Raw genomic sequence first — 12,768 nt, 5'->3', positions numbered from 1 at the left:
ACAGAATGGCAGAATACTGCCAAAAAAACAATGGTATTTGTGCAAGACAAGGTCCATCAGCTAAAAGTCAGTCTAAACCCTACTGGATGTGCAGGCAGACAACAGGAGACAGCCTCAACCTGGACTGTCACCTTAAAAACTTTCACTGTTTAAAACTGTATTATATTAATCATAAAACCCTAATGGTTTTTGAGCACTTTTTGAGTTTCCCAGAGCATTAAACTACTGTAATCCCTCTGGAAGGGGAATCTCTCTTTACCTATTACTCTGTTCTAACTACATTTTTTCAATATATTTACCTAAGTGAAATTACATCTAGTGTAAATTATATTATCACACTATATTATCCATGTCCACCTTAGAATCAGTAAGATCTGACTGTATTTAGGAAAAAATCTGCATGATATTAAATAAATGCCAGCACATGCCAGCGCATTGTTCATGTTTTCAGTGTGTGAAAATATTCACACACTGAATATTTTCAAGGACAATGGTAGAATTTGCTTCATTTCAAGCTCATTCCAAAGCACTGCAGAGTGGGTACTTACTGAGATCCTCTGCAAGCTGGACTCTCTTGCCAGTTAGAAGCATCACTTTCTTTTCATTGTCTTCAGCAAAATCTTCAAGCACTTCCTTTACATTCTTCTCCAAGCGCCTTACTGTAAAAAAACAAAACAACAAAGCAACCAAAAAAAAGTGAGGGGCAACACTTTTGCAACTCCAATGACCTAAGGACAGAATTTTGGGAAGGTCTTTTGGAGACACAGTATATATTACCATACTTATTAATCTGACAGGAGAGAAAGCAAACTTCTGAACAGAGAAGCCACTTTTTTGGGCCATTAAAAATGGAAATTCTTTGAGAAAGATTTTTAAATTTCAAAGGGTATTTCCCCTCTAAGCAAAATTATTACTGGATGATTTTTTTAGAAGGAGATAACTTTTTGTTTCAAGCCCTTCCACTGACCGAGCCTTACCTTCAGTGTTAGTGAGCTGCTGCCTCAGTGTATTTGCCGTAATGGCCAGCATTCGCTGTATTCGCCAGAAGAGGACGATGTCATTACATTCGAGCTGGAACGACAGAACTTGTGGTGTCAGACCTCTGATGTCCAGAGAGCATCCTACACACACAAGAATCTCTTGACACTTTTAGCAGCAACTGTAACCTCATGTGTATATATCCAGACAAAAATTCCACAAAATTACTGGGGTAGGTAACAAGGAAACACATCAAAAATACTTCACAAGAGTCACATCAAAAATACTTCACAATAATCACATCAGCCTTATTTAATCTACTGCATCACCTTCACGTCTGCTACTTTCAACAGAAAGAGCTGTATGACGGGAAACCATGGAAAAACAATTTGCACACACTTAATGCAGGCTGGGGAGTGTAACCTAATGCTCACTGGACACCACTGCTGGTAGCAAATATAGTGAGAAACAACAGCTGAGCTCCAGGCTATGCCTCCCTGCATGACAAATGCTTCTGAAGACAGACCTCAGCCAAGGGCTGTATTTGTTAACAACAGAAGAGAGTTTCTACACCTGCAAGGATGGCAGGAGGGACCGTTAAGTTCACATTAGGGCACCTTAAAGAAGACAGGAACATGATCAGGAGTTTAAGTGTCATGAAGAGGCAGCTCTCCATATTGTGATCTCCTTCTCTCTTATCTCTTACAGGCAAAGGTATTTCTAAAGTAACAAATATTTCTGGCTTCATGGCTCATTAAGAGAAAAAGTGAGGAGCTCTACCTTTCCAGCAATTTCTCTTTGATTTAAAATATAATGTTAAGAAAATAGTGTATTCTTTGAGTTATTTGATGTATACTGTCATTTATTGCTTGGGTTCACAAAACCGGAAAAGTTATTTTTAAAGACATGTTTGGAAACTTCATAGCTGTTCATTTTTTTTCCCCACTGATCACACATGGTTTGAAGCACTAACTATAAACATTTACTGACCATAGTTTTCCTATAAATCCATAGGGATGTTTTATAAATTTTTTTGTATAAGTGAAGTAAATAACTATCAATGGGAAAACAGGAGAAATGGCTATCAAAAACATATCAACAGCTGTACACTACTGGTTTTAACTGTGCATTTTTAATACACATCAATTAGAAACAGATGTTTAGGTCATGGCTGATACCTAGTGGTCATTTTACATAATTACCACCAGGATGGCATTTTATCCATTACAAGCCTCATGTAAAACATATCTGAGATCACCAGCTATCTGATCAGGCTGCTTTGAAGTATTTTTAGATTCTTTTTTCAACTGAAATAGAAATATTAAGGCAAAACACCAGTGGAGATGAAGAACATCTGTTCTTCAATTTACCTCTGAGTCCACAAAATGCCTCTGATAATAATAGAAGCCTCTTCGACATAGATTGCAGTGGTTCAGAGCAGACTTCAGGAAGTATCTTCTATAAATTTGGTGCCATGTGTCTTTAATCTAGGAAAAGAGTATTTAAATTCGACTAAATAAATAAATGCATAAACTCACTATCGTGCTTAGATTAATGATTGCATTTAATTTAAAATGTAACTCCAAATTCCACTGTTCCTATCATGTAACAGACATCTAAATATTTCTCAGCAATTTTTGGCAACCGGGATATGATTAATGTGCTAGTTACACTTGCCAAACAGTACAGATGACTTGTCAATTTAAAATCCTACTCTTCCATGAACATAACTGAATGCTTAAAAATACTGTTTGTGGCCAAAACACGTTAAAATTATATACTAGCAAACATTCTTTACATTAACACTGAGAACACATTTTTGAGTTGTACCCATTAATTTACAAATTAAACCAGATTAAAGCGTAGAGAAATATTTAATGGGTCTTACGTAAACAAACATTTATAACTTTTCTTCATTAGGCTTATTAGTTTCAATTCTTCAAAATTAAACCTGTGTATCAAGATGCCTCTCTGGAAAACTCATAAAACATATTTAAGAAAATCAGTTGCTTAGCTAAAAAAAAACAAACCTCAATTTGCACTCAGCCTCCTCATGCAGAGGATGTGGATCACTACTATGACCTTTATAAAAAATGATAAGTGCTGCATAGGAAGGGAGTAGCAGATATTAAAACAACTCTTCTTCCTGGAAGAAGTGCATGTATTAATAGTGCAAAGGTAGCCAAAGTTATTGCAGAAAATAAATCACTGCTATAGAAAATCTACATCTATTACTTATTAATGTCTGAATTTTCATTTATTTAAAATCTCACATTTAATTAGGTGAGAGGTCTAATTACCCTTAGGGGCCTTTCACTGCAATGAGATATGTAATTTTCCAGAACATTTCAGATGTACAATACAATCCCTTGGAATACTCTAAAAAAATCCTGCCTTTTTCTAAGTATTTTTTTTTTTAAATTCTCTCTCTTCATTATACCAATGGTCTGCCAACTTCACATACAACCACACTGAAAGCTTTAGGATACACAGTATGTTTTTACTGTAACATGCTCACAAAGGCCTTGATTACATCTAAACAATAATTTCTAACAAGCTTTGTTACAATGTAGGCAATAAAGTCTGCTCAGCAGATTCTGATTCCAGTCTAAACGGAGAGATTCCAAAGCATTTCTCTGCCAGCCAACAGAAGTGTGTGAATTGCGTGCAAGCAGTCACTTAGTGATTTGTTTGGAAACATCTGCATTACAAACTCAGTATTCAGATGAAATCTTTTCTTTGGCATCTAGAAAACATTCAGATGTTCACAGGGGGCTTCCATGTGTCTTGTTACAATTCTGCATCTCACCAGACATGGATCCACTGCTACTCCTCTTGCTTCCAGATTCTTTCTGACAGTCGTCACTTCATCATTTGCCAGATAAGCTGGATGATCTTCATTGCACTTGATTAATTTCTCAAGTTCATTTTTTGTTTCATTACGAATATTCTAGGATAGGAATGATTAGTTGGAATTATTATTGACTCAGAGATCGTCAGCACCTCCTCAATAAACACTCTATTTGCTTAATAAGCCAGGGCAGAAAAAATCTCTGACATTACTAACTATTACTTTTAAGTTACTTCAAAAGGAATTTATGCAAAGATAGATCAAATGTAGCATTTTAATGGATAATTCACTGTCAATTCATTTTTTTTCCCTTTTCATTATACACAGAAATGCAGAACAAGAATAGAAGGGTGAAAAAAAAAACCATAGGTGTCAACCCCCTTTCCCCTACATGAATATCTCCTAGAAGGTTTCACATTCATATGCCACTTGTGACACTGATTAAAATTGTAATTTTTGACTATTAATTAGCAGGAACTCTCCATGAGCTGATACCTTTAAGCTGCTGTTCATAATAGTCAAATAATCAACTATGCTGGCTGCATATAGCTGACTGTAAAACTCCTTTCTCTGAAACAATTACTTCCTATTCTATCCTTTTAAATTCTGCTTACTTCTTTAAAGTATGAATCTGTTTGAGAAACATCCAGGAAAATTAATATAAAAAGCCCATCATCTCTGGGCATCAAAAAAAAGGTGCAATTAAAATTCAAAGGAAATTTCCAAAAGTTATGAGCAAATGAGATGTTATGATGAGTATGGCCAATCAGAATATACAACTGTGATTATAATGCAACTGATAATGCTATCACATACTAACTAAATCCAAATGGAGCATGACAGAAAACTGCATGTGACTTCTGTTTAGAAGGCAGACATGAAAAGTATAGAAGAGAATAGCCCAGTTTCCACTGCTTTCATTGATTCTTTCTACTGCAAGAACTTCAATATACAGGTCAATGGCATAATAGCAAAGATGTAATTCAGATGAAAAATGGAAAACAGTTTACAAGTTACTCTGTAGATGGAGCACGGAAAAAGTATACTAAATTCTCCATACTATTTAAAACAATGACAAGTGAGGTTTTTTTGTAGTCATCTAGATAGTGTAAAGAGAATTGGTAGTTTGAAAACTTATTGAGTAATAATCTAAATTCTTTATTATTTTTTTTTCTTTTACCTGTTCTTTGGTGCGGCCTACCCAGTACAACCATCTCTTTCTCCAGCCTGGACCCACCATATCTTCAATAACAGATTCAGCTGAAAAAGGAGTTATGATACTATCAAACAAAATATATGCAACCAGCCAAATTTATACTTTCAAAATTAAGTATGTGAGCAAGAATGAACATTTTATGTTGAAGAACATAAAATATATCACACTTAGTTAAGTCAGGTGTATTTTACTTCAAGCAATCGTTGATGTATTTTACTAAAATTTAAAAATACTTCCAAGTAAATACTTCAAGAACTACATAAAAAACACAACAACCCTCTACTGAGACAACCCTCCCAGTCCCAAGTCATGCATTTGAAAAAAAATCTTACCTTGGCTGCAACTTGCATCAAAATTGATTATGTTAGAAACCATAAACAGACCAACTATTTTCCTCAAATCTATTCTGTTCTACATGTGCATTTAGACCATTTTTTGACTCTATAGATCTCTACTGCTTCTCATTCAGTTGCTTTTAAGAGCAAGAGCATGAGAGCTTTTGAGGCTGTATCTTGCTAAATTTTCCATCAGTTTCAGTACCACTGCAAGCAGTCACCACTGTGTCAGTTGGGCTGATAAAAAGGCTGCCCTTCAGAGAAGTGAGCTATCAAGACTGGCTCAGATTAAAAAGGGAAGAAGAGTGGAATACATGACACCACTCACTGTCTTTGAGCCGACTTTGGAGCGTCTCTTCCATGAAATGAATGGCTGCATCCCACTGCTGCTTGTCAGATATTGACCGATCTTCTAAAGCATTGTGCTGGATCACCCGCTGCAATACACAATGTCACCTTAGCACACAGGAAATCATTTATTCAGGATTCAGTTAATAACCCATTTCTAGTATTCTTTTCATTTTTTAATGTCTGCCAAAACAGATTATATTGGGCACACACAAGCTAATCAAGAGGTATCTTTCAAAGCATTGTCAAAATTTTGTGTGCCTCTGACTCTTTTCTACAGCCTGCATAAATAATGGAAAAAATAAAGCAAAAGATATGAAATCTCTCTGGATTACAGAATCTATAAAGAAGGAAATGAAATGATGTTATTTTATAGGGCTACACTGAACAGAATAAATAAGCTGATGCCAAGCAACTCTCACCAGGCTGCCCTTATGCATCCAGTGGGTTATGGAGGACATTCATGAACCAACCAAAACAGTTTTATTAAATACTATTTAGGGCAATAACTAATAAAAGATAATAATGAAATGAGAAACACTGAATTAAAACATAATATAGAAAACGTGAGATGGACACAACAACAATCATTTTATGATTACAGTGAAAGAACGCAAAAATACTGATTATTCAACTCTAATAAAAACATTTCAAGGCAAAAAAACCCACTACATTATACCAGGCTATCTTCTGCTCTCTCATTCCATTTATGTCGCTTAATAGTTTCTTCTTTGACAGCTTGCTTCAGTTTATCAAAGATATCATCGTGCTCTTTTCCTTTTTTTTCTGTCATGAAACGGGAAAATTCTTCTTGCAAAGTCTCCCATGCCACCTGGAAAGTTAGCAAACAGTTTCTCCTGAAATGGACCATTACACAATGCACCAGCTGATAAAGGAACATTTACTACAGTTCTTCCAAGTATGAAAATCTGGAGACTTTCCAAAAAAACCATGCAAGCATAAATCACTGACTTTTCCTTTGCTGCTTTATCCACTACTAATAAAAGCAACATTAAACTTTGCTTCACTGTATTGTATCAAGCAGAATTCTGTTAAACTTGCATAAATCTATTAAATGTGAATATACATACCTGAAGGGTTTGTTAACATTGTAAAAATAGGTGTTTTTTTCTTTAATAGGCAAAATTCACCAGAAGAGCAAAATAAAATGTTTTTTGCTCTGAATGGTTCTGGGACATCAAGATCTTGCCAGCCGTTTCTGACATGTAAGCTAGTTAAAAGAACTGCAGTCAGCCATTCAAACACCACCTTACTTCTCTGGAATTATACTTTCATTTCAAATTTTAATTAAGTTTTAATTTGATTTTTTAAATTTAAGCAACTAAATTCTCACCTCTACTGCTTTATTAGGCAGTTGCTTGTCAGTCCACTGCTTCAGTTTTATGTCCACAGTGGTGTTAAACGTCCCTGAGTTTGCAGTCTGTGCTGCTGGCAGGTATATGTTCTCAATCACATGAGTAGATACCCTTTCCCATAAAGTTTTCTCAAGCATCTCCTCCCTAAAATGAGAGTTGTAACATATGTGATGGTTTCCAGTACACAAGTGACTAATAGGTGTGCATTCAATTTGTTAGGAACACAGAAAACAAGACTACAGATCACAGGAACACAATACATTGTCCAAGAAAAACAGTTTCTTACTTATAATTGAGAATGTTGTTTACTAGAAATCCATTTTACAGGCAAACTTCTCCTAGTAAATTATGAAAAAAAAATATAGAAAAAAAATTACTGTACCAGTGCTTTGGTGTGACCTGAGTCAAACTTATGACTTCATCAAGAATCTCATTCTTTGCTTTCTCAAACAGTTCATTCTGTGCAAAAGGAAATAATAAGATTAAGTGTAGTTTGATCATGTCTCCATACAAAAGGGAAAAAAATCCAAAACCATTTCTTTAAGGCCTTTAAGCATCAAATGATACCTCCTGGTCATGTTCTAAACAATGTGTGTGCATATCATCAGCTACCCTGGTTTAACATACATCTTCCCCTCCATCTCTTTCTTGCATGCCTTTGTCCAGGCATGGCATTTCAATATACAGGATCTCTATAAAAGAATTACAAAATGAGATCCCAATTGTTTTGTTACTCTGTCTGGTAGACCAGGGAATGTAACTTCTCTTTGCCAGTTCTGTCATGATCACAAAGAAACACTGACCTGTCCCTGGAGGCAAGCTAGGCCAGGCAACTGTATACTAAAAGAGTCAAAGACATAAGTGCATCACAAATTTTGAAGAACAGTATTTCCTTCCCTTATAATAATTTACACTCTCCTAACATTTTGAAATGTCAGTACTTTATGGTAACTTTAAGAAACCTTTATAAATGAAATTAAAAGGCATACATTTTAATTCATAGTCTTCAACCCTTTGTAGCACACAGTAATAGCAGTAGTATAATTTACCCTGTCAAGCTCTCGCAACCGCGGGTAATTATTCTTCCATTCTGTCTCAAGATTGAAACGTGTGGCTGCAAAAATCAGAAACAGGGCGTTGTTTTTTTAATTGTCCATAAGCACTTCATGACTACCTTAGAAGTTCAGCAGGTCTTAAAATTGCCACAAATGTTGCTTATGAAAAGCTCTCCAAGAACTTAAAGTGTGTCTGCAAATGAGCAGAATTTTTTTCTGTCTATGCCAAGATACTCTGTCTACAAATTGCAGAATTCATTCATTAAAAAAGCACAGCGGAGTCATTCAACTTCCAGCTCTGCCCTGGCTGACCAGATGGTACATTTATATAGGAAGCCATTTTAAACATCTTAATCCAGTGTAAGAACTGTGTTTTGCCCACAAAACAAAAACAAAAACAAAAACAAAACAACCTTGATTTTTATTCTTCATACTTTTTTACTCCTTTGGTTTTTAGAGCAAGTAGTACTTTGCAACATAAATTACTTTTTTAGGTTTTTTTCTAGAAATTACCCGGGGCAATTATCAAGTAATGGGAAATGTTGATCATCTAAAACATATGAAACAATTGCACAAGCATGCTGACAAAACATATGCATATGGAAGAAACAATTGTTTAATAGCAAGTTGCTATTTCCCTTTTTCTTCCAAACATGTTTACCTTTAAAAGCATCTGCTTGCTGCTCCACAGACTCTCTCACCATTTTCCAAAAGCAGTCTGAGACAGCAAGACTTAAGTTCTTGGTTGTTACCTGATGTGCTTTCAGCATACTTGTCCTGTAAAGGAAGACAGCCAGAGGAAGTTCTCTGCATACCTATGCTTTTGGATCCCCATTTGCTCCTCTCTAGAATAAAGCTTTGCTTCTCAGAGCAGAAAATAACATATAACTGTGTACCTAACCCAAATTCCAGTCTCTTACTCTAAAATATTCCATGTAGATCATCACCAAAGCAAGGGGAAAAATCCCCAAAACGAAACACAGGAACAAAAAACCCCATCCTAAATAAGTTTTTATTCTAGAGGTTGCAATGCAGGTACTACAGTCCCAAAGATCATCTACTGTATTTTCCTGAGGAATACCAGCCTGTGAAATCAAAACTCCACTCAGTGAGCTTCCCTCAGAATACCAGCTAACCCTTTGAATACAACACGGTCACACCACAACAACTGATGTTTAGAGGCACTAACACTCACTTTTGGGCTCGATTCACTCCTCTCAGCTCTAAGTGCTTAGACAGGCTGAAACTTAGTTCTTGTAGAGCTGATGGAGAGACACACAAACCTTGCAAGAGTGGCCCAGAACTGCAGTGGAATCAGCTGCTGCCTGAAGATGCCCGTCTGTCTCCACTGACTTACAGCAAGCATTAGGAAACCAGGATAAATTGGTCACCTCAACATGATACTTAATTTAAGCATATTAAATCTCGATTAGTGCTTCTACATTGCAATCCTTTTAAATTCCACAAGAAAAACTGATGCTAGCATTTACCAACAGAGGCTCATTTTAATAGAAATAATAAAATAGCAACATACTTTAAAAGCTTTGAATTTTGAAAAAATTCCTCTTCGTATTCTTTAATGGATTCAATGCTTTCACTGCTGTTTCCTGCAGAAAGAAAAGAGTGCTGCAACAGTTCCACTTAGACAACCTTCTGGGCTACCAAGGACAAAATAAGCAGAGCTAGAGCTCTCTTTACCTTTTCCAGTAACAACTGCAAAATAACCCAAAGCTTTCATTGGGAAGAGTTTGCCTTCAATGATTTGCTGGATCTATGAAAATAAAGGAAGAAAAAAAAATCATTAACTTTGCACAGACACATTCTTTCCTTCAGCACAGTTTTAAGGCCAAATATAGTCATAGCTATGCACAGACCACAGCAGGAAGCAGGTTGTCGTGGGACTATGAGTTCTACTGAGATTGAAAACAAAACAAATGAAAAAAATAAAGGCATAAATCTAAAAAGGCATAACGCAGCAGAACACAAAACACAACAAAAATTACTATATTGGAATATCCTTAGCCTTTTTGGGAAATGGAACTTGCTCAGGTCACCTTCATGAAAGGAATCAGTATTACAGCAAGCTGAGACTGAAGTCCCATAGCTGATCACTAAAAGCAAGGCCTGAGAGAGATTAAAACAACAACCACCAAAAAAATCATCATACTAAATACAGAAGTAAGCACTCAAAACCATCTAGAGCACACAGGTGAGGTCCAATATCTCTGCCAGCATCTCAAGCATTTTACCATGTGTGAGAAAAAGAGTTTCAACTCACCCTGTTTGGACTAGCCACATTCTTCTCTGCAAGATCAACCTTAGTCAGTACAAATATTGTCCTTTTTCCTTGGGGATCCATTTGGCTGACTAAGTCTGTAACAATACTGCGTTCTGCATCCACTGACCCATCTAAAACAAATACAAAGTTTATTTTAGGGACTATGTAATCTAACAGTACTGAAAACACAGTAGCCATCATCAAGTAAGTTTCATGTTACGAATTTAACAGTAAAAGTAGACTTATGTTCCATTTTTGGATACACATACTGGAAAAATTGCTTTGTTCCCAGAATCAAAACAAAGCAGTTTGTTGTAGTTCTGTAAGTTTTCAACAAGTACCAGCTTACTCAAAATATTCAACATTGTATAATATTCAGTATTATTGCATGCTACCTCCAAAAACACTTCTGTGGAAAACTTGAATTTTATTATCACGACCATTTTTCTTTAATGCTAAAAAAACTCTTAGCAAAAAGCTGCTTTTGCCACAAATTTTGCACAGATTGTCTTAATTTATAAACAGACATTCACAGCATGCTGTTTTGTACACTACACAAATTATCACAAAAGGAAAAATACCACCCTGCCACGCTGCAACAAGAACAGACTCCAGAGTAACATAAGAACCATGATTAAAAACATAAATGAATAATTGCTTAGACTGTTAGTACCTTGAATACAGAGGATGATGGCATTAGGATTCTGCATGTAGGCCTTGCTGATGCTGAAGATAGTTTCCTTTGTATCTGGAGCCATACCTGATGTCACAGTCTTTAATATGCATATGGAGATAAATATTTAAACAAAGAAAAAAAAAAACCAACATGTTAAAAAACCCCCAGCAGCTAAAGTTCTCATCAATAACACTACCTCATTTACATGTCTTCATTTTTTAAATTATTGCATACTCACACTAATGACTCCAGGTAAATCAACCAATACCATTCTCTGCAAACCAGGACCTTTCACACTTAAGGAGATGGTCTATGAAATAAAATTGAAATTAGAAGTTTATACACAATCTACTTTGAATACAGTTACATAGACAAACAGAATATATTAAACTATATGAACACATATTTACACACATTTTATTCAGCAACAACCTGTCATTTTAAATAGGAAGTACAACTTTTAATGCAAGTATAAATGCAGTACTGTATAAAACTGATTTTAACAGTCCAAATACATTTTGTATACTGCAAAATACGATGTATATGCAGACTGGATTCATCACAGTCCCCCAGTTGAAGAATACTTCCAAAACATATACACATACAGATATTTACCATGAACTATTTGAAAAGTCTTACCTCAGTGCTAACAGTGCACCCCTCTTTCACACTATTTCTCATTCTGATTTCTATTTCATTTCTCAAAGCTGCAAGCTGTTACAAGAAAAGCAAAATATCAAACACAAAACTCTTTATAACTATGATAGAAGAAAAACTACCTACACAGAAAACCACTTTTAGTTAGGATGAAAATCTCAGTTTGTAAGTATTATTTCAAATGCATGTTTAGTAAGTCTGGTAAATGTGGAGGGCACTAAATGACAGATTACCTGCAAATCCCTTCATGCTTCAAAAAGTGTCTTGGCACAAGGAGCACTCAACATTTTATCCACTTCAGTGCCAGCCAAAGAGATAATTTAATAACTAATACAATGCCTTGCCCACTAAACATCCTTCACTCTAATTAAACAGGGGCTTAGAGATCACAGACAAAATTATTCAGAGAATCACTAGAAGTCTCATTAACTTCCAGGCACTTTATTATACTTACATCCTCCTCTTTGGTCAGATCAAACTCCCGAGAGCTGTCTTTGAATAAAGCCACGTGGTGGGGACCTTCACTAAGGGTCACCTAAATGTTAAAAGCTTTAATGAGAAAGTATAGCAAATCTAACACAAAGAAACATGAGAAGTACATGGCATATGTACACTCTCCTCTGTAGAAACACAATTATATGTAATGCTTATTTAGCACAAAATTACTAAATGGCACTGCTACTACTCAGTACACATGGATCACAGACCAGCAGAGCTTCTGCCATTGGCTGAAACAATTGCCTTGCTTACAGGCCATTTTATAAACCTATGTACATGTATGCTTCAAACAATGTCATAATCAGAGGGAGAACAATACAGCAAATGCTGATTCAGAGATGAGGCTGTTTCTTACCTTGACAGGGGAACGTGTCATCATCTCCCCAGACCCTCGAGGGAATATGCGAGCCTGGGCGATCATTTCTAACACGCTGGTTTTTCCTGCACTTTGGTCTCCAACCACTACCACCTTAAGTGAAAGTTTAAACAGTCATTGGCTT

The 12,768-nt window shown here is 35.8% G+C and overlaps 1 protein-coding gene across 4 annotated transcripts in view; it reads right to left on the bottom strand.

The window, feature by feature from the left end:
- The window catches only part of OPA1 (OPA1 mitochondrial dynamin like GTPase), a 48,478-nt gene that overhangs the window by 18,609 nt on the left and 17,101 nt on the right, over window positions 1-12,768 (bottom strand). For all 4 annotated transcript variants that reach the window (XM_053986131.1, XM_053986133.1, XM_053986132.1 and 1 more), the window contains 19 exons: window positions 12,624-12,737; window positions 12,225-12,305; window positions 11,753-11,827; window positions 11,352-11,423; window positions 11,111-11,210; window positions 10,438-10,568; window positions 9,858-9,930; window positions 9,694-9,766; window positions 8,821-8,936; window positions 8,154-8,218; window positions 7,487-7,563; window positions 7,083-7,248; window positions 6,408-6,560; window positions 5,709-5,817; window positions 5,010-5,089; window positions 3,788-3,928; window positions 2,349-2,465; window positions 978-1,071; window positions 549-659 (listed from right to left, as the gene is read on the bottom strand). In XM_053986131.1, the coding sequence (XP_053842106.1) occupies window positions 549-659; window positions 978-1,071; window positions 2,349-2,465; window positions 3,788-3,928; window positions 5,010-5,089; window positions 5,709-5,817; window positions 6,408-6,560; window positions 7,083-7,248; window positions 7,487-7,563; window positions 8,154-8,218; window positions 8,821-8,936; window positions 9,694-9,766; window positions 9,858-9,930; window positions 10,438-10,568; window positions 11,111-11,210; window positions 11,352-11,423; window positions 11,753-11,827; window positions 12,225-12,305; window positions 12,624-12,737 (1,948 nt within the window). The remainder of the gene's footprint in view (window positions 1-548; window positions 660-977; window positions 1,072-2,348; window positions 2,466-3,787; window positions 3,929-5,009; window positions 5,090-5,708; window positions 5,818-6,407; window positions 6,561-7,082; window positions 7,249-7,486; window positions 7,564-8,153; window positions 8,219-8,820; window positions 8,937-9,693; window positions 9,767-9,857; window positions 9,931-10,437; window positions 10,569-11,110; window positions 11,211-11,351; window positions 11,424-11,752; window positions 11,828-12,224; window positions 12,306-12,623; window positions 12,738-12,768) is intronic.

The sequence above is a fragment of the Vidua macroura genome, chromosome 10 (assembly GCF_024509145.1).
Source record: "Vidua macroura isolate BioBank_ID:100142 chromosome 10, ASM2450914v1, whole genome shotgun sequence".
NCBI lineage: Eukaryota > Metazoa > Chordata > Aves > Passeriformes > Viduidae > Vidua > Vidua macroura.
This window is presented reverse-complemented; position numbering and strand designations above follow the sequence as displayed.